Consider the following 22,075-nt stretch of genomic DNA (forward strand, 5'->3'; position numbering starts at 1 on the left):
AATCTCTGTCACATACTTCATAGCCTGTATCACCTATCTCTGATCTGCAACTTGTATCTTCTGCTTTCACAATCTTGAGTGCTGGAGTTTTACTGTCTTTCATTTAAGTCAGCATTACCTTTGTATTTTGTAAACATAGATGAATTCAATCAGGAAGTCTTGCAAGTGAAAGGAATCAACCTCAGGTTAGTACCTACACCACTGAATCAGTTTCATCACTCAAGTGTTCTGAGAAAATTGGCAGTGTTAATTGCCAAGAAACTGGCACGTGATGTAAATAACCCTGCAGAAAGCCCCAAAGCATTTTTTTTCTGAGATGAAACACATCTAATAAGCAACTGTCACTGAAGTAGAGATACCCAGTAAGTTACCTACAAAATGACACCCCCCAGAAGCCAAAAATAAAGTAAACATGTAAATATTTGTACAACTCACAGCTAAAGAAAGAAATCATCTCAAACCATGAACAATTACAATGTGTCAGCATTCATATTATGTGGAAATAACATTTTTTTCATGTTACAGAGTTATAAAACCAACAGATTCAAATACTGTCATTCCTAATTAAAACTAAAAAATACTCTTTCCGTCACCAATAAAAAAGGCTTGAGAACCAGATGGGCTTTGCAAGACTCTTGAAGGCTGATATTCAGACTATTAGACCAATGCAGCCAACAAATGCCAACGATTAAGGTCTTTCCATCTAAATGCCCTCAAAAATCTTAACTTTCTCACTTTTAGATAGAATACCTCAACAGCTATCACCTGCCAGAGGAGTTCAAGCTGTCATCTGGGTAGCTAGAAGATTTTTGAAGACCAGACAGTGTCACTGTATCTTTTTTTTTTTTTTTAAGATAATTTGGCAAGTTAGCAATCAGTAAATCTGAACTTACATTTGATTTGTTTTATTTATTTTTTTCCTCTTTTTGAAGGCTGTCTTCAGAATTTAAACAACCACCCTGTTTTCATCTGCTAGCTGTAAACTAAGACTGATTTTGATGAAGTACAAACTTTCATTCATCATCAGGGTGTATTCAGTTCATAAGTCTTGTCTGCACAATTAACATCCCAATTGCCTTTTAAAGATCTATGAAATATGAATCTGATAAAGGAACTGATAATCTAATAATTTCTTAGAGTAGACTGGAGTTGAACAACCACAACATTAGTCTGAGATGGGATCTTACTGGTGCAGGACACAGCTTTTTTTTTTTTTCTTCTTCTTTTTTTTTTTTTTTTTTCTTTTTCTTTTTCTTTTTCCTAGCTAGCAGAGTTCTAACTCAGTTATCATTACCTGGAAGCCAATTGATGTCTGACTGTCTTTGCTACCCCTTCTGAACCTTTTTCAATGCTGAGAGATTTTTTTCTCCAACTTATCATGGTGGAGTCATTGGAACATGTAACAGGTATTTTGCTCCATTACCTTAATGAAACACTGTACAGAATGAAACAATAAAAAAATTACACAGAATCAGATGATAGATCTCTGTGGATTCCCATACACTTCCTTGCATACGGAAGTTAGTCATTAATAACAACTTGCTGGGGTGTGATTACCTCACCTTTTAGTATAATGTATGTCATGGCATTTTCATGTAACACATAGTTCCTTTGTTTGTCAAGATGACATTAAATAACACCTGAAGCATTAGTAAGGGTGAAATACTTAACTTTTAATGCTTCTGCACATTTGATAACAGGTATTGTCCTGCCAGAAATAAGTAATAAAGTGCAGTGATGAAGTGCCACCGCCTGTTACTGACGGACTCGTGCTGCAGGTGTTTCCCTGTGGAAGCTCCGGCGCCCACAAGCAGCTTGTTCTGCCACTTCTGCTGGGACCGAAGTTACATGGACTTGTTTTACCCGGTGTTCATCTGTCGTTGCAGCTGGCAGCGACAACTGAAATTAAAAAGGAAGGCACAATAACTTATGCACACTTGTTTATTGCTTCTGATGTCTTGGTCTACGTTATCGATAGCGTTAAATGACGATTATTGTTATCATTTTTAAGTTTACAGCGCCTAGATCTCCCTTTCCCCGCGTTGACTCCAGACGGGCTAAGGAACCCCACCACCCCTCCACCCTCCCCTCAGCCCCTCGGCCCTCCCCGCGCCGCCATTTCCCTGCGCGCCCCGGCCCGCCCCGCATGCGCAGAGGGTCGGGGGCCGGCAGCGGCCCGGGCAGCCTGGGCGCCGGCACCGGCACCGCCGCCATGGGCTGAGGGCGGCGGGGTGGCGGCGGCGGCAGGGGGGGGGCGGCTGTCGGCGGCGGCTCCGAGGATGGAGAGAGCCATGGAGCAGCTCAACCGCCTCACCAGGTCCCTGCGCCGCGCCCGCACCGTGGAGCTGCCGGACGGTAAGAGGAGGAGGAGGAGGAGGAGGAAGGGAAGGGGAAGGGAGCGGCCGCCTCTCGCTGCCCGCAGCCCGGGCACCGCAGCCTGGAGCCGGGCTGTGGCGGGGGGCGCCCCGCGGGGCTGAGCCCCGGGACGTGGCTCGGGAGAACGGGAGCCGGCTCCCTCCGGGGAGGTCTGGCTTTGAGCTAACCGGGGCCGTTTCCCCGTTTCCTTCTCCTTTTCCTATCCCCGCTGCTCGGTGGCACCGGGCCTCGGCTTTCAGCCGGGATTTGTGTCCTGGGCTGGGTGCTGGCTGGCTGGCGGTGGCAAACCTCTTCTCCTCTTCTTTGTCTGGCGCCGAGTTTCGCCTGAAAAGCTGCCCCAGGTCGCAGCCACCGGTAACAGCCCCGCTGGTGTGGCTCCAAACTTCTCACGCATACCAGGGTGGACGTGGAAAAAACAAAACAAAAAAAACATCTGCAGGCTGCTGGGACAGCTGGGTCAGCCTGCCAGCTGTGTCCGGCTGCGGAAAGCTCTGGGAAATGCAGAGGTTCAGTTCTCGTGAGTCATGTCCTGACGCTGGGGGAACTTCCTTCGGGGACTTGTTCCTGCAGATGAGCCTGCCAGCTTTCATTTCCAGCGTTGGAAAGGGAGGAATAATTCCCTGTTTTGTCCCTGCTTTCCCCATTCAGACTTCCTGGCCTGGCTGCTGTCCCCTGAGGACGGGTTTGATGCCTGCTGTGCAGTTACTCATACGTAACCCGGAATGACAGACACGTTTCGGATGGATTTTACAGCTTCTCATAAATCCTTGAATAGCGGCAGTGAAAATTGTTAACATAAGTTCAGACTTCCAGGGATAACATAGTAGCACCCGCTCAACTAATTGATGATGGCAATACAAAATACTTAGCACAACCTACACCAGTTGAAACTATTTTAAATTCTGTACCAGTGCAGGCAAATTCATGCTGAATTTGGGTTCGTAAGTTTTCTTCCTGTCTTGGGCGATATTATCTTGCTCTTCAGAGGTAATCATGTCTGTGGCAGTGCAAGTGCAAGCCCTGTGACCTTCACAACAGATAATTCCCTTGCCTTGTAGTGCAGAAGGAACTTCAGCCCTACTTTTTCTCTAGGAACTATGTGAAACAAACCATGGCTGGACTGAAATAAGGAGATAGCTGGATTTCAGGCACTAAAGGTCCAAATTGCATTCGAAGTAAACCTATGTTCAGTGCCATCTGGCTCTGTGTACACCTTATTAGATGTCTTCTCTTTTGACCTGTTCCCTGGGTTCATGCAGGCCTGCCCAAACGGTTCTTGAGAAACAACTGTGAAAGCGGGTTTGGGATGTAGTATTTTGCTCCAAATGTGTACTGACATGGTCAGCTTAGTAAATGTCACTCCTGGTCAGTCTAGCATGGCATGTGGTTTGGTGGCTTCTCGTGTGCCGTGTCTGGCTGCTTCAATTAGGATTCTTTGAATAACTTTAATTGGAAAGATGAGAATGCCACCTCTGCTCTCCATCCTTAAGCTAAGAGTTGTAGTGCTCTCTTAGGAAGTGAAGAGGTATCTTTGAACTTGCTTGTGCTGAAGGTGCTAAATCTAGTTATTTGGCTTCCTTTGCATGTGCTCTAGCCATTAGGGAGTTGTTATATGGATGGTGCAGACACTTCTTTGAGATTGTGATCTCTGCCAAATTCAAGCCACTGCCTGTTACGAAATAAAATAATACGTGCTTCTTGTCAGGGCGGGATTCTGGATGATGAAATTTCAAGGGATTTTTTTTTTTTTTCTTACAAAGAAGAGCTCTGGAGTCTGATGCCGATGAATACACTGAGCTAACCTTGCCAACATGACGTAGCATTTGTTTTTTTATCATTCTTCTTAACTATCCTTCAGCAGACAATCTCTGGGCACTTAAGAGCTCGACACAGGTTTCTGGATTCTGCTCTCAAGGCTCAGTGTCTGAAACCTAGGCCTTGCCACCTGAAGTTGCAAGTCTTAGGCCCTTCAGTATTTGTGACTGGAGATGCAAACAACTTAAATAACGATCTCTAAGTTCATGAGGCATGTGATGCTTTTTCTCTCCCTTGTATGATGTACTTTACTTTGAATCACTAGGAGTTTGCTTATGAATAGGGATAATATTTACCAAAAATAGACACAAAAGCTCCTTAGTCCCAAACCCTTTTAATTAGCTCTGTACAGAAATTGTACAGAATGTGCACTTTGTAAAGTGGTAATACTGACAGAAACAGTATCATTCAATTTCTAATATCATTCTGTGTCGTTCATTTCAGTCTGTTTCTGTCACTGATCTGCATGATTGTGTCCTAGCCTTTTTTCATTGCATTCAAACATGGACTATGAAACAGATTACAGGTGAAAATGAAATGTATTATATTCAGGTATTCAAGTTGAGAGACAAAAAATATGCATGGTTGTGGACTAACCTAGATTAAAGAAATTACTTTTCCACAGTCGTTATTCCTGTGAGTTTGTTAGTCACCTTGGGACACTGGAAATTTCCTTCTTTTTAAAATAATTGTGTTCTATTTTCGTTAATGCACATTTCTTAAGTACTTTAACTTAATTAACAGAATTAAAAATTAAAAGAATTGATGGAAAGCACGCTGTATTGAAAATTCTGTAATTATTACTTTGTAAAAGAGAGAAGCATGTTAAAATTTCATGTATTACAGTCATGTTCATTTCCTCTTCTAAGTATGGAGTATTTTTCTTTATAAAGTAACTTCAGGTACCTTTAACCTGTGTAATAAGAATGAGCTATTGAACAATGGACACTTCAAAAAGTGTGTTATTGTTCCAGATGAACTTATTTTGCTTTAAAGGTTGATTTATTTTAATGGAGCCATTTAATTTCTTTACAGATAATGAAACTGCTGTCTATACACTAATGCCAATGGTGATGGCTGACCAGCACAGGTGAGAAATTCTTTACGTTTCCTAGTTTTTTGTTTTAAGATCATAGAAACAGCATGTTTGCTGCAGCTACTAGAGCACTCTCAGGAGTTCTGCTGCTGAACTGAGATACCTTCTGTAGCCGACTGTGTATCCTTAACTGAGAAACCTGTTTTATTTTATACCTTAGACTAGAACTGGGATTTGTTCTATAGATGCATAGAGAGGAATTTGTGCTCGGATAAGAAAAGCATTGTTTTATAACTAGGTTATAGATTCAAGTGTGTGTTTTTTGATGATGTAAAAGCTGTTAGTCTCATGTAGACAATGAGGGTGATACTTCTTGGATTCCTTAGATGAGCAGCTCTTTCTCTTACTTGGTTGTCCTCAGTGTGTTTGGAACCTGGGTGCTGTGCAGTGCCAGCGAAGTGGTATTGCCACTGGTTTGTAGGCAAGCAGATAGTGTGCCTCCTGCTGAAAATGTAAATTGCTTATCTAATCAGGATAAACATTTGTTCTGCATAATACCATGTTGATACTGTGTGCATAGGCTTTAAATTATGTGATCAGCTCATTGCTGGAGGTTGGAATGACTGGTTCACTTGTAGTCTGACTTATTTTGAGATATTTTATCTTAACTAATTGTTAGGACTTGAAGGGTTTTATTTGAATTTCTTAGCCTATTATCATGAGTCTTCCTACATTATCATAGTGATCTTGTGTACAAGTCTGCCTTCTGAACTTTATGTTTATGAAATCTGCTAGATATCTGGATAGGATGCTTGTGTTGAGTTAAGAAGATGTGAGTTTGTAGATTTTTCAAACCAAAGCTAGTGTTACATTTGTTTTCTGTCTGCGAAGACATGATTTGGCCATCCAGTGAAATGGTAAGTAGTTCACATTTGAGGCTTCTGCCCTGTCACAGTTCATTTTTTTTATGTACAAGTCAGAAGTGGAAAAGTGTTAATGTGCAGGTGCTTACAAGCTTTTGGAACTTTTCTTCAGAAATCAGTCAAAGGAGAAACAAATTGTGATCAAGTATGAAATAGAGTACTCGCGTACAAGTTGCAGTAAATACTTTGGATTCTGTGAACTATTTTTTATTAACGTTTTATATCTCTTTTTGAAGGTCTGTCTCGGAGCTGCTATCAAATTCAAAATTTGATGTGAATTATGCATTTGGACGTGTGAAGAGAAGTTTGCTTCATATTGCAGCAAAGTAAGACTTATTAGAGTCCAGACCAGAAGTTTACAATGAAAGTAATACCACAAATCTAAGGCACCAATGTAAGCTGGAAAACTCTGTAGTATCAGTTAACATTTGTTTTTGCACTACTTTTGATTTTTTTTTTGTTCTTTTTACCAAGAAAAATGTCTGTCCGTTGAGAGGACAGGTTTTACACGTGATATCAAATGGCTTTCCAAATTCTAGTGATATCTAGCACCTCGGTGGATACTTTTTTCCTTTCTCACTTGGGAAGCAGCTGTTCCAAATTTCTTCATGGACTGTAACAGATAACTTGGGAGATAACTTGGTCGTTCTCTTCTAATGTATTTTTTAAATAATATTTATCTCGGTTAAAGGACTTGAATGCAAGTTTCAGATGTGTGACCTGGATTTATTATTTATGTTGCTATTCTATGTGATAAATATTCATTGCCAAGAAACAATTGAATTAACATCCTTAACAGAAATGAACCAGATAGTTTCCTGAAAGGCCATTGCAAAAACTAAACTTCAATGAAAAAATGCATTGCATTTGGGTCCTGCTTTAACTGTTAAAAAAAAAAAAAAAAAAAGTAGTAGTGGTATTGCATATAAGTAGAAGGTATTTGGGCACAATAAAGTTAGAAATTCTGTGTTTCTAAGCAGGCTGTTTAAGAACTATTTTTCCCAAGCTTTACATCTCCGAATGACATGCTTCTTTTGTAAAATTTACTTAAAGAAGCGCTTAAAAAATGCAAGCAAATCTTTGCATGTGTCTTAAAAGTTTCTTTGAAATGCTAAATCTGTTGATCACAAAACCCAACAAATTATGTTATGCTGTTTGTGAATTCTCCTTTATCTTGCCTGTTTATTGGATCATTTAGAGATCATCAAGATGTCATTTTTGCAACTTACTGTACAGTTAGGCTATACAGTTTCTTTGTGTTGGTGTTTAGTGGCTCTGTCGTTGAGGAGACCAGTAACAGTAGATAAACTGGTGAGGACAAATGCAAGAATATTATGCCTTTATCCTCCTTCTCATCTCTTCTTGTTCAGAAGTGACATAAACATACATTCTAAATTATGTATATTCTTGGTGACGTTGATTGTCCAGAGGAGTTGTCCTATTACGAAAAGTAAAAAAGAGTTACAGATTCAAATCGAATAGCAAAGAAGCATTTGTATGAATCTTAGATTTTTTTTCTGATATTTAAACTTAAAATTGCAACTTTCAGATGCTGAAGTGTAAGGAAAAAATTATATTGGAATTAGTATTTAATGGCAAGTTCAGTCCTGTGAATAGATGAAGGATGAAGGAGATGAGAGGAAATTGTAAACAAAACACTGAAGGGATAAAGCACATTTTGATTTATATTTTAAACAACTGGTAATCTTAAAGATTGGCTGTTGGATTTTAAAGTCACTGAAGGCTATCATGAATTCATTTATACAACTTCAGATCAGTCAGATCTCAGTATGTTTAAGCGTCTTCCCTTTAGCTTTGTGTACCTTGGAAATATGAAGATGTAAAAACCATTTAGTGAGTTTTATCTGATTACAATCTGTACATAGTACTACTGTTTTTACATTGATATAAACTTGGTTTGTAAATATCCTTGTTATCTTGTTCTTAGCTGTGGATCAGTTGAATGCCTTGTTCTACTATTAAAAAAAGGAGCAAATCCAAACTATCAGGACATTTCAGGATGTACACCTCTCCATTTAGCAGCAAGGAATGGGTAAGAAAAAATCTTTAAAACTTTAGGTGTTTTACATAGTGCACTTGAGCTGCCATGTTCTGTAATATTTTTGCATGGTTCAGTAAAATACTTTGCCTTTCACTCCTGAAAATGGGGATGGCAAACAGGGAACTTGAAGGTTAAAATCCTTACTTTAATATTCAAGAAATAATGTCAGAAGTGCCAGTTTCAGTGGCAGGCATTTTATTGCTTTCCTTTAAGCAGGTTCTTAGCTACTTAACATCTCCACAATCCTTACAACAGTTGTCAAATAAAACGTGCATGTATGGTCCTCTTAGCTACATAAGGTAAGATTTCAAAGATGATACTCTAAGGGGTTTGAAGGGTTCAGCGATTTCAAGTTTTTGCTCAGCTAATGTCTTCGAGGTAAGTTTTACTGCAAGGAAAGGAATACAAAGTTTGCACAAACCATATTAAGCAGGGTGAATTAAACAAACACCTTTTTGTATTTGGTAATGAGCTTCAGTTATACTGTGGTATCTTAAAAAAAAAAAAAAAAAAAAGTGTTTTAGAGCAAAAACGATTTACTTGCTCTTTTGTAATTGTAGTGCCTTTGTTCCAAGTTGTAAGGGCTCCTGTGAGACATCTCCAGTGTTACAGGAAAATAACACTTCTCGTGAATCAGAGTAGTATGTGCAAGTTGTTAGTGTACATGTATATGACAAGCGGTCGACCTGATTGTTGGCAAAGGAATGGAATACAATTTAAGCATGAAGCCCTGTACAAAAGAATTAGAAGTGCAGGAAAACATTGCTGCAGAAGATGATGGTGGCAGATGGTCTTCAATATTATCTTCAGTACATCAGATAGTTCTAGGACTTGATTTATGTTTCTTTTAAAAATAATTTAAGTGTTTAGTGACTTAGGATTTATAGTGGCATGCACAGTTCACCACTCTTATACCACCCAGCATCTATTTTCTTCCTTTGTAAGTTATTTGTGATTTGGAGTGTTACCCATACCTTTATCTCACATGTAGGATACTGCTTTTCACTTGCAAGGACTTTCCACAAATAGTCTTATTACATTGCTGTTTCTCAGATGACTTGGTAAATGTAGGTGAAATAGAGCAGATGGAAGAATAAGTATTCAGCCTTTCTCAATATTTTAGTTGCATACATAATTTAAGGGAAAAAAGTCACTGAGAGATTCTTACTGTTGACAAATGGTAGCACAGAAACTGTAAACTCTTTCTAGAAGTATACTGAATTTGACATAGTCTAGCTTGAGTCCCTTAGCTCATATTTAGAGTATACCACTGCTGCAAATCAATTTAGGAGCAAAGTATCTGAGTTAGAGCAGTTTGTCAGCTGAAGCAACTACTGATGTTGTTTCGCATAGGTTAATTATATAAGAGATCACATATGAAAAGAGACAATGTTTAATAAAATGTTTTTCAGGGGAGATAATCTGCTGTTTACTGTGGAAAGTATTTTTTTTATAGCATTAGAACACTTAGTGTTGATAGAATGTGCCTTAACTGTTATCTCTAATTGCTTTTTGTGAAAAATGTCAACTTCTTGTTTTGCCTTATTAAAGATTCTTTTCTCATTTCTTGTGAGAAAATAACGTTAGCCTGAATAAACTGTCTCCCAGTTGTGTAATTTTTATTTTGAAAGTAAAGTTTTGCAGTGCTGGAAGTAAACCAGGTTCCATCTCTGAGGCCAGTGATGGCTTTTTCCTCCAATCTTTAGGAAAATTTCTTAAAGTGTATTTAAGAAATACACGTGAAATTCCCTTGCAGTAAAACTTGTCCAAATTACTAAGCCTTTTTAAAAAAAAATCTTTTAATATAATTCTCAACCTGTAGTATGTGGAAGCACACATATGGTAATAGTTTTCATTTTTCTTTTTAGAGAACCTGTGAGTTATGTGTAACTGAATTGTATCATAGCTGGTACTGCAAGTGAGTGGGAGGTAGTGTTTAGTACACAGAAGGAATATCTGTAGGAGAAAGGAGAAATGGCCAAGGGGCACATAATGAAATGCAGAAATAAACACAGGAGACAGTTATGACAGTTATGTGGAAGAGAAACATGAGAAAGTTGTGAGAGGTACTAAATAAAAAGGAGTGAGAATAAGCTAGTAAGGGTTAAGCACTTAGAACATTAGAGAGCAGTAAAAGACCAACAAAACATGAAGTAGGAAAAACACTCCTACTTTCATTAAGGCAGTTTGTGTACTTGCCAAAGATTTACATAGTGTTACAATGAGCACCTCATTAAATAATGATTTAGTGGTATACTATAAATGTGTTCACTGAAGTGTACAGACGATGATGAACTTCATGGATTTCCATTAGCTGGACTCCAGTGTCTTGTCTCGAGAGTGTGGTTCGTGCTGAACTGAAGCTGTTAGCGTGGTAGTTGAGTACTTCTACACTTTCCATAAAAACCTTCAGCTGCACAGGTTTTTTTGTCCCTATCTGTCATATGTCACACTTCTGTGAATCTCTAGTGCTATTGACAATCACTTCTCTCTTTCAGATGCTCAGTACCATAGTCTTTATAAAATAAAACTACCTGCTGTGGTTTTTACAGTGATGAATTAGATTGAGTGAGCGGACCTTAGGAAGAATTTGGTCTCTAAATGATTTTGCGTGCCTCAATTGTAATGTTTTATTTTGTTTATAGCCAGAAGAAATGTATGAGCAAGCTGCTGGAATACAGTGCGGATGTCAACATATGTAATAATGAAGGCTTGACTGCAGTAAGTACTATTAATTCTCATGGCGATCTTGAAACGAACACAGAATTTGAAGATCATGATTTCTTGGGCTTTTGCCATCTTACATGTAACTACATAAAGCTACTGTGTCCAGTTCTCTTAAGAATCAAAAGGTGAACAAAGTATGTAAGTGTATGATATACAAAGCTTCTATTTGTGAATATCTTGACAATAATGCAGTCCAATTTAAAATCTTATTTTTGAAATACTTGCATCAGTGCTTAAGGAAATATATCATCATTTTGAACTTAGATTCATTGGTTGGCTGTCAATGGACGAACAGAATTGCTTCATGATCTCGTGCAGCATGTCAGTAACGTAGATGTTGAAGATGCAATGGGACAGACAGCCCTTCACGTAGCTTGTCAAAATGGACACAAGACAGTAAGTTTCTAAACTTTATTAACTCATTAAATTTAATTATAATTTAAATACCAAAGAATTGGGTAGTGCTTCAGTGTTATTGTGTATTTTTTTTAAAACCTCAAGCTAGTCATGCGTATGGTGATGGTTAGAAATGTGAAGAATTCTATTGTTTCTCTTAGTATTGACTGTGTACCCATCCATGGGAATAACTCATTTATTCTTATAGCAGTGGTTGTTGCTGTTTATTAGTTTAAGTGACTTGCTATGGATGGCTCAGATGTTCTGTAGTAGTAGTATTGCCTTGTTGACTGCTGTTTTTATACAATGTTAAACAAAATTTTTCTTGTTCTGTGTAATGATTCAGAATTGTAATAGCTATTCTGAGCTTTTGAACTTTGAAATTATCTTAATACACTGTGAATAAGAAATTAACAGAGTTGAATTTGATAACTATTTAAGATGAGAAGTAGACAAGTTCACATATATTCACACAGGTCAATAAATGAAATCTAAATTTTAGTCTTGGCCTTTCTTTAGGACAGAGTATGTATTCTTAGACTAGAGGTCTGGATGCTGTACTTGAGCTATATTACAGCCATGTACAGTCTTGATCTTGAATTATTATCTCTGGGACTACTTACAGTTTGCAAAATTATCTTTTTTTTTTTTTTTTTTTCTGCTCAGCTCCTTTCTGTTACAGATCTTGACTTTGGAAGACCAAATTCTGAGAAGCTGATATCTGTAGAAATGTGAACAGAATACAGCAAAAGTTGTTTGATAGTTTGCTCAATATTGTCATATTTTAAATTATGCTTACTTCCTTTTTACTTCTTTGTGTTTAAATTTAAGGTTGTGATAAGCCTGTTCATGTCTGTCATTATCTAGAGGTTTACTTCTGTTCAAAAAGTATTTTTTGGTTTTTGTTTTGTTTTGAAGTGCTGGTATACATTACTGGAAATTAAATCTTTCAATGTAATGAGACATGCATGACGCGAACTAGTTGCAAGCCATTAGACTTCTCCACTGCTGACTTTCTAATGCTGGTATTTTCTTCTGTTACAGACGGTGCAGTGTTTGCTGGACAGCGGTGCAGATATAAACAGGCCCAATGTCTCAGGGGCAACTCCACTCTATTTTGCTTGCAGGTGTGTATTAGTAACATTAGACTATTACGCTAGAAGTGAAATTGTGGTGTGTGTGTGTTTTTTTTTCGTTTGTTTGTTTTTTTTCCCCCTGCAGTAACAGCAATGAGAAGGCACAGAAATTAGGAAACAGAAAAGCTGACTTGTATTAATCTTGCCTTGTGTTTGAATGTAGTTTGGAGCTATGTCTAAATGCTTATTCCAGTACTGCAGGCTTACATACCTCTTCTTACAGACTTTCTAAACACATAGCTCTGCATGTTATAGCCCAAGTGATAAATCAAGGACTACTGAACTTTTTTAAAAAAATAAATAAATAAAAATTAGAACTACCAGCTTAGGTTATTTTGAGGAATATTTTTTTTCTCTTTTCAATAGCTTTTTAAAAACAGTGTATCTTACGGTAGTAATTTGAGTAGCTCTTTCTACTGGGTCAATTTTTGCATGCAGTTCTTGTGGGTGGCTAAGCACTGATAACCTTCCCAGGCCGTTGGTAGACCACCAGTCTGCCAGGCAGATCACTTTAGTGACGTTTTAAAGATGTTATCTAAATTATATTTTTTTCTTTCGTGGGAAGACCCCATAGGTTGAGATCTAGGAGTAGTTAAGCTAATGATAGTTATATTTATCACTTTCCAGAAGTGGACGTTTTTGTAAGGCGATTTTGACTATTTGATAATGGGTATTATGATAGTGTACATGAAATGTGCATATATACCGTAAGATTATAGTGTTGGATTGAAATTATATTATTGCTTTGATTGATTCTGCTTTGTTTGTTGTTCAGTGTTATTTCAAAACTAATTGCATATGATAAATGACTTCATGTTCTAATTGGAGCATTTCTGCTATTTGTTAGAATATTTTGCAGTTCTGTAATCCCTGTGCTTTGGTTATAGGTTAAATAGTTCATTTAGGATTAAATGTTAATATAAACAAAAGGAGAAACGGATGGACCTGGTGGCCTGCCAAGAGTTATGTTGTGGGAGCCTTGGTCTCTGGAGTTAGAATATGCTGACTCTTGGCAGTTGAGGAGGAAAGCAGACAATAAATAGCTGCTAGTTAATTGAACACCTTGGTATTTCCTTCAGGGATGACTATTGGCACCCACTTTAAAACAAGTAAGCAACCTTGCTTGGAGCTTTTCCATGAGAAGCAAATACATCACCAGTGCAGTGGTGATATTCTTGCAGAAATGAACAACAGGAGCAAGTGTAAGGGTGGAGTGAATGGGGTGCATTGTAGAAGTAGACGTCTCACTGTCAGAAGTGCCAGCTGATGGTGCTGCCACCCAGGAAGAAAGGACCCTGATAACGGGGTGAGCAGTGATAGCAGTGGTTGGTTAAGGATGAGAAAGGGTATCAGTGCTCAGAGTCTGACTCTAATGCTTTTTTGAGGTGTTAAGTGGATGGGCTGTGTCTAAAGAGACTTACAGTGAAGAATTGCTTCATAAGGCAATTAGTCTTAGCCTAGGTGAGATCTGGTAGCTGACTCTTGAGCAGTAGTAGTGGGGCAAAGCAGTACGTTAGAAAAACCTGTTGGTTCCCTGGTCTACAAAGATATGGAAGAGGAGAGCTCAGCTGCGGGCTGTTGAATGACCAATAAAGTTATCTCTTCCTCATCAGCTGTTAATTGTTGCTTTTCTTCTGCCTTTCTCAACTGCTATCCCAGTCATGGTGTATTCCGTTACAGCAAACATAAATACAAATTTCTGTAAGAGGCAAGTAGCAAACTAGTTCATGACCTAAAACTTAATATAAAAACTTCTATCTGTAGCTTTAATTGCTGTCCCTTGTACTGGTCTTTTACCCATTAGATACTTCTGTATTACATTTTGTTAGTACGTGCACTAAATATTGTTGAAGGCAACAGTCAACTAGACTTCCAATGTTTTTAAGTCAAAATCTAATCACTGGTACTTCTTTTTTCCCCTGAAGAAAATGGAAAAAAAAAAAAGGTTATGGGAAGTAATACACAAAGTGTTGAGGGATATAAATAGTCTTTGGTATTAATTTTTTGTAGTTAGTGATGTTTATGATAGTTGTTTATGAAATACTTGACTTGAGCAGACATAACTGGTCTATATACCATATACAGAGACCAGTAACACTATGAAATAGACTCTGAATAGAAAAGAAAAAACCATTACTCTTCACATTTAAAAGCTAAACATTCACGTTGGTTAGAAAAAGAAGTAAGTTCAATAGATCACTCTTGGTTCTCTCTTGTGCAAAACATGGTTTATCAATATCAGTGAACCATTATTAAGATTTGTTCATTAAAGCACAACCAGATAATGGATTAATAATTAGCCTTTCTCATTTTCCCCTCCTCCCCCCAGTCTGGTAGGAGTGAGCAAAGATCTCATTTAGCAAAGGAGATTTCCTCTGAAGTAAACCAGGGTTTTGAATTGAGAAAGCATTCTTTTTGAGCAGGAAGTGCAGCTCATAGATATTCATGAGGCTAGGCAAAGATTATTCACTTCTGAATGATGAGGATGACTCTGGCTGCATAAATGGACCATATCTAATTTTGTACTGTGCTTCTGCACTGGTCTGGAAGGGTAGTAGCAGGAATGTGAGCAGCATTATTTTCTGTCTTGTGTTTCTGCTTAGCTTTGTACAATGTAGCTATTTGTTTTCTCCTAGTTTATGTTGATTGTATTTGTGAAATGCAATAAAATGGAACTTATCACTTGTAATAAAACAAAAGCGCTGTATTAACTCACTTCTCTTCTTTTGGATAGCCATGGTCAAAGGGACACTGCACAAATTCTTCTGATGAGAGGAGCCAAATATTTACCAGACAAAAATGGCGTTACTCCACTAGATCTTTGTGTACAGGTATTGATACCAATACTTTTTTTTTCCCCTGTGAAATTCTATCAGTTACTACAATGTCAATTGATCAGTGTTATCTTTTTAGTTTTAGGCTGAAGGACTTTAGGTAGTCCTTTGGCAAAACAGAATTGCAAAATATATCTGTTTTTTTTGCAGTTAAATTACAAATAATGTTTTTGCAGGTTCCCAGTTGGTACTCAGTGCAAAAGTCTTTAGTAGATATCATTAGCATCTTTGAAAACTTTGCAGGATTGGAGAGGACAAGAAGCAAACAGTTTGTGGAAATCTGTTTGACTAGAAAGTTTGGAATCCTTGGTCCTGTGGTAATAGACTCCGTTTAGGTGTTTGTGTGTTTAAATCTTAACAAGTAAGAGGTAAAGGCATTCAGAAAGGAGTGAGTTTTATTACCTCAACTAACATGTTCTCTTCTCTCAGAGAGACACTATTTATAAAACGCAAACAAAACTTACATGGTGCTGCCTTTTCTTAATTTTAAAAGGTATTCCAAATGCTATATCTGGATGATGAAAAAGCTGTAAAATCTGATGCATTTTCCACTGCTGTACACTTCTGGTTTGATACAGTGTTGTTTATACTGCTTGCTAGTGTCTTTTATTTTTTTTTGTGAATACTTGCATGGTTTTCTGTAGAATTAAATAGAGGTTACTACGTAAATGGTATGTAAGGAAGGAAAGGAAGGTTTTGAACCCTTTGGTAGTATCAGAAGACTAGAAAACTATAAACTGGAAAACTAAAAAAAAATCACTACACTTAATGACAAATAAGGATAATGCACCTTTGTTGAAGTAACAGTTTTGAATTTATTTCAAGTCTTAATTATCCTGTAGTGTGTAAGAACAACTGGGTAGTAGATCCAATTGTGCTTAAAGTGATCATTTTCTAAAGAGGAGATCTCTAGAAAATTGTGAGGTTTGTTTGAGGAGATCACTCGCTCCTGCCTTCTGTAACCCAAAGCTTTAAAAGCAATGTAAGTCGTCAAAAATAAATGAGGTATATTTATTTGTCTGAGAACTGTTCAAAAGTACCAGGTCACTACATTCTCTCACTACTGTCTCTGCTATAAAGCTCAGAGTTAGTTTTTTTTTGCTTCATTATGCCATAATGACTTACCATTACCATAAAACCACATGAAGTCTGCTCAATTTCGAGGCTTCCTGCAGTGACAGACCTGTAAGAAAGTATAACAGTATGTACTTAATGGTACTATTCTTAATTTTTTTTGTGATCAGAGTTTCAAATATCTTCTTTAGTATTTAGTTTTATGATCCCTAGGGAACTAGAGAGATGGGAACCACTTCATACATCAAGATTCTGTTTTTCTTTTTTTAAGCTGTGAGTAGTGACACCTGGTGTTTGCTGTTTTGTAGTGATGATTATTATAGCGTGTTCGAGATCATCTTGTCAAGACAAGCTTGTGATACTGAGTAAAAAGGGAGAAAATGTTTTCTTTTATATCAATGATCTTATTATTTGTTTATGGGTTTGCTTTTCAGAGTAGATGTGTGCTTGTGGAAGATTGAAATTATAGATTGATATATTTCTTGCCAATATGGTATAACTTTTCATTTGAAGAGCTGAAATTCATTAATTCTTGAGGATTATGGATGGTTTCAATTTTAATACTTAAGTTCTTGGCAACAGGAGCAATTTAATGAATCTGTTATCACTGAAGGGAGTTATAGACTGTCATGCAAAGAGAAGGATCCTCTGGAGTTATAGCATTTAATAAATTGCATCTTTCCAGTGTAAAATTTGATGTGTATTCAGCTGCTATGTTCTGGCTTTAAAATGCAGCTGTGTTAAGTACAATTTGATACAGAGAAACCACAAATTCAAGTTCTGTTCTTCCCAAAGGATGTTTTTCTGAAAAGGTTTTAGTTTAAGTTAATTTGAGCTGTTGATTTAGGGCACACGTGGAATCAAACTTATGTATTAATTTTGAAGTTAAATAACCTTTTCATGTATTTATCCTCTTTTTCCTTTAACAAATCAGATTTGTATCTTATGAAACCTCTGGGGAAAAATTTGTTTTGAAGGGTTGGTTTCAGGATGTAATTCGGTGGGCTGGTGTCATCCATCATTAGTAGAATGAGAAGCTAAATGTTGTATTGTGTTTAAGTACTCTGGTAAGTTGCTGGGGAACTGTTGTTCAAGTGTATGCTAACTTTGGTTTTTCAGGTAGGAGAGTGTTCCAAAAACATAAGGAAGGGTGTAGGTATGTTTGAGTAGATGTACTGACAGAATTTGATTTTGTCTTCTCCCAAACTCTTTGTGATGTCTAATGTTGATACAGTATTGACTTTCAGTTTATTTTAGGACTGGATTTCTGCATAGTTTTTCTTTAAATGTTTGTAATCCTCAATAGGTTTTAATGCCTATAATAGTATAAACCCCAATTTTAATATTTCTTTTTAATTAAAAATGTTTTTTGAACAATTGCTTTTTAGGGTGGGTATGGAGAGACCTGTGAAGTCTTAATCCAGTACCATCCTCGACTTTTCCAGACAATAATTCAAATGACGCAGAATGAAGATCTACGGGAAAACATGGTAATACAGTATTAGGTGTTGTATAGCTACCAAACTATCTGTGTTGTGGAGATAATATTGCTTAATAGGAGCATCCGGATTATAAAAAACTATCAGCAGTTGACTATTGATAAAGTAATTGACTGCTGTGTAATTTGTTCCCATCTATGGAGAATTTACTGTGTTCACGTAGTTTTCAACAGAAAAAAAAAAGGATTTAAATGTAGAATCCATTTTAATTTAGTCTCCTAACTTTGTGCATTTGGAAAAGTAGTCTAGAGAGTGTGAGAAATAAAAAAAAAAAAAAGCAAAACAAAACAAACAAACAAAAACAAACAAAACAGAAAAACAGAATTGTTGCAAGCTTCGTTAGAGTGGTGCTGGTAGAGCATTTCATACATGCAATTTCTTAGTGTGATGATACCTGTTTTACTTTAATAGTTACCGACGCATACCTGTTCTAGGATATGTCTCAAGGCTTGAATAGTCTAGGATTAACTGAACATTAAGAATGTGAGTGCTCACTCATATGAAGTTGCCACATACAATTAGTGTAAAACGGCTGCAGCCACAATTTCATTTGGTTCCTATTGCTATAGATGAAATTATTTCTAAGCTGTTCCTTTTTCAGTGTTTTTTTCTATACCTTGTTTCTTTTATTATTGCTGTGGGGTAGTGCAATCTAAAGCAAGGAAAAAGCAAGCAAACTTTTTTTTCTTGATTATATAGTGGGAAGGAAGTATGAGATGACTTTTTCAATTCTAATCTAGCTAGCTTTTTTAATATACTGTTTGCTTGAAAATAGCTGCAAACAATCTTACAGACTGTAAGCTTAAAAAAAAAAAAAAAGAGATATTTAGTAAGGTATTGGCTGCTGCTTCACTGAACTTGGCTTGCTAGATTTTTGAAGTTTTTATTGTTCTCAGTAATCCCATTACTTCCAATACAAGATTGAGGACCTGTAAGTCTATATAGAAACTCTTTAAATTTCTTAGACAGGATTGAGTAAAATGATTCAGAGATGAAATTCTCGAAGCATATATTAGAAACGTGGGTAGATGGTGTAGATGATTTCAAATAGAGGAGGAGGTTAAAGGATTACAGCTATGGAACAAAAATGACTGCAGTAAGGTAAATGACACAGCACACTCATATTGCAGAAATGAAGACAATAAGGAAAGAGAACGGATGTTTCGTCTGAATAATGGTGTCTGTGTGCAAAAGTCAGTTCTGAAAGAAAGTGCATGCAAAATATATTCAGAAATTCATGGAACAATTATACCTTATTGTAAAAAATGAAAGCATATTTTAAGTATGGTTTTCTGTGGCCAAGTCTGAGCTGTTCTGTCTAGAGACTTGGATAATGACTAGTTCATGCGATCTAAAAGTGGTGACATGAAGAGACTGGATGTATATTAGAAGTCAGGACTGTCATTTTTAATGTCAGTGAACTGGAAAAACTATTGACAGGCTGCAGGGAGAAAGGATGGATTTCACTAGGGACAAGTACAATGCTACTGTGCTTAGACTGGAACAATCAGAGTCCAAGCAGAAATGCAGGAAGCTGCTGCCTGTGGATCAGCTCTGTAGAAAAGGATCTGAAGTTCATTGCAGGTTACAAGTGCCTGTAAGACACTCAAATCAATCCTTCTGCAGTAGTTCTCATTGGCTATCTTAGTTGAAAAGTTGCATCTACCTTTGGAGATGATGTTCAGAGAAAGATATAATTCTTCCAATCCTTTCCAAAGACTGTATCCCTTCCAAAGACTGTAATTCTTCCAGTCTTTTCATAGCATGCATTCCTTGCATTATAGTAAACACAAGGAAAGCATGGAAGACTGGAAGCATAAGACTGGAAGAATTGCAGTTATGTAGCTTAAAGAAATTTGGGATAGGAAGAAGCTTGCTGACCATCTAAAATATGTCAAAGACTGCTCAATATTTTTTTTTAATATATATTTTTTTTTTACAGAAAACAGTACAGATGTTTTGCCTTAGACACTTGTAGCTAGTGATGCAACTTAGCCCTGACAAAAACTTTCACATAGTTAACGATAGAGAAGTTGTACAAGAAAGCTTGCTGAAACTGTAGGGACTCCAAACTTAAAGGAGTTTAAAAAGCAACCAGGCAAATTGGACAAACTATATTGGATCACAGATGTAATTAGTAGCTCCTGTCTTGGGGCAGAGTGTTGGGTTAAATCACCTCTATATGAGGTTCTTTTTTGTTTTACCCTTCTACAATTCTGAGGAGGATTGCTGAACTTCCTGAAAGTGAGAGTGACAAAAGGGAAGCAGATGAGGAGACAGTAGGAAAGCATGATGAACAGTGTCACTGAAGAGTTAATTCATCTGCCAAAGAATAGGCAGGAGAGAGAAAAGCATATTACAAAGGAGTTGAAGACAGGACAGTATTTGTAACACCTAGGCTTTGTGAGCCAGGTGATGATGGTACTAGCAAGAAAAAAGGGCAATTTTGCGGAGAGGGTAAATGAGTATTGATTCACAGGTTGTGACTTCTTCCCCAAAGGAGGATGTTCGGTGTCTTGAGCAGAAATACAGTAGTGAGAGCAAACTCTAGGATCCAGGGTTCATCTACACTTTCATAAACAATGAAATGAACTGAAGAGAGAGGTAAATTACGAATTAGCTTTCAGAAGTTGCAATTGCATCCTCTTTGTTTTTCAGATGAAAATAAGTTGTTCTTAAGAATTAATACCTGGTTAAGCAATCTGCATTCATAGCACTCTAATATTATATATCCTGTAGTGCATAAATAGAATATATAAATTTTCAGTAAGCTTTGTAATTTGTAATGAAACTTTAACTGCGGTTAGATTAGACATTGGGCAGCGCAGAGGCACATACGTTATCACTTACAGAAATTGCAGCTAGCTTGCATGATGATAAACTAAATTAAATTTTGGTCTGACACTCCATGACTGTGTTGTGTTTTTTTTTTTAATAACCCAGTTGCGCCAAGTTCTGGAACATTTGTCTCAGCAGAGCGAGAGCCAGTATCTTAAAATCCTGACAAGTCTTGCTGAAGTTGCTACAACAAATGGTCATAAATTGCTTAGGTAAGTGTGAGAGGATCATAAATTGATTGATAAGCTTCCAGGTAGTTAGTGCCACTTAATAATTTTAATAATCTAAACCATCTGATGTTGAGCACATGCTGGAATAGATGGATCTCAAATCTGATTCTGTATGACAGGTTCCGATTAGATCACTGTCTTCACAAGGATTTCAGGAGAGAAAATTGGTGTCCCCCTTATATAGCTGCTGGCACCTAGAAGATTGAGTTGCAGAGAAGTGTTTTTGATTAGTTTGACATGGGTATGTCAGCTCTCGGAAGGGAAGCTTTTTAGCCATCTGTCAGTCATTACTTCCCAGCTCCCCTCCTTTTTTCTTCCACATCTTTGCATTCTCTATGCTTTCCTAATGTGTCTGAGAAGGATTTTTTTTTTTCCAGACACTTTTATCATGTTTGCTGTCTCTAATTGTCTTCTGTGGTTACTGATATATGTGTAGGAGCATCTGTATTGCACTAGACCAAAAATTGTGTCTAACTGTGCTGTCTCAGCAGTGCAATCACCAGTTACTTGGAAAAGCACATAAAATAGGAAAGAATATTTTCCTAGTATGCTTTCTTAATTCTTATGGTATCTGCTTGAGGGAGTTTGTGCAAAACACATCATCTATAATGTGTTGGAACTCCAGTCACATTTAACCATTTTCAATAGCCAGCAGAACTGACTCTAACCCTTATGCTTTACTAGAAGCCAAGGAATTACTTTCTGAAATTGCTCAAGAGCATGAAAACGTGAATCCCATTTTGTTGCTGTAAGATAACTTTTAAAGAACTTTAGCTGTTGTTGGGCCTTGGGGTGTAATCAGCTTAACTTACTGTAACACATTCCTTTTGTCTCCAGATTTCATTAGAGCCAATAGATCTCCAATACATAAACTATGATAAAGTGCGAAACCATTCTGCAGGAAAGGATTTCAGACTTGCTTTGTATGTGGATGTTAGCAGAAGTCATAACAGCTGGATTAGATCATATGAGGCAATGTTTGTTTCTATTTTACTATCTTCAAAGATAAATAAACTGATTATTTTGCGTTTCTGTTTATTACTGTCATTGCTCCTTTATATAGAGCAACGTTCTCTCAGTATGGCTGTAGAATCAGACTGTAGAAACAACCTGTACAGTTTCTGAATGT

At 37.2% G+C, this 22,075-nt stretch overlaps 1 protein-coding gene across 3 annotated transcripts in view; it reads left to right on the forward strand.

Moving 5' to 3' along the window:
- Positions 1-2,092: 2,092 nt before the first annotated feature.
- The window catches only part of HACE1 (HECT domain and ankyrin repeat containing E3 ubiquitin protein ligase 1), a 49,207-nt gene continuing 29,224 nt past the window's right edge, over positions 2,093-22,075 (forward strand). Inside the window, exons 1-10 of one of the 3 annotated variants that reach the window (XM_027454780.3) lie at positions 2,093-2,355; positions 5,227-5,281; positions 6,387-6,476; positions 8,099-8,203; positions 10,858-10,933; positions 11,204-11,335; positions 12,380-12,462; positions 15,206-15,302; positions 17,768-17,869; positions 20,822-20,928. In XM_027454780.3, the coding sequence (XP_027310581.1) occupies positions 2,280-2,355; positions 5,227-5,281; positions 6,387-6,476; positions 8,099-8,203; positions 10,858-10,933; positions 11,204-11,335; positions 12,380-12,462; positions 15,206-15,302; positions 17,768-17,869; positions 20,822-20,928 (923 nt within the window). In that variant the 5' untranslated portion in view covers positions 2,093-2,279. Of the gene's footprint in view, positions 2,356-5,226; positions 5,282-6,386; positions 6,545-8,098; positions 8,204-10,857; positions 10,934-11,203; positions 11,336-12,379; positions 12,463-15,205; positions 15,303-17,767; positions 17,870-20,821; positions 20,929-22,075 lie in introns of those variants that run through there. The other 2 variants (XM_027454781.3, XM_027454782.3) reach the window with 2 other exon arrangements.

Source organism: Anas platyrhynchos, chromosome 3 (assembly GCF_047663525.1).
Source record: "Anas platyrhynchos isolate ZD024472 breed Pekin duck chromosome 3, IASCAAS_PekinDuck_T2T, whole genome shotgun sequence".
In the NCBI taxonomy this organism is placed as follows: Eukaryota; Metazoa; Chordata; class Aves; order Anseriformes; family Anatidae; genus Anas; species Anas platyrhynchos.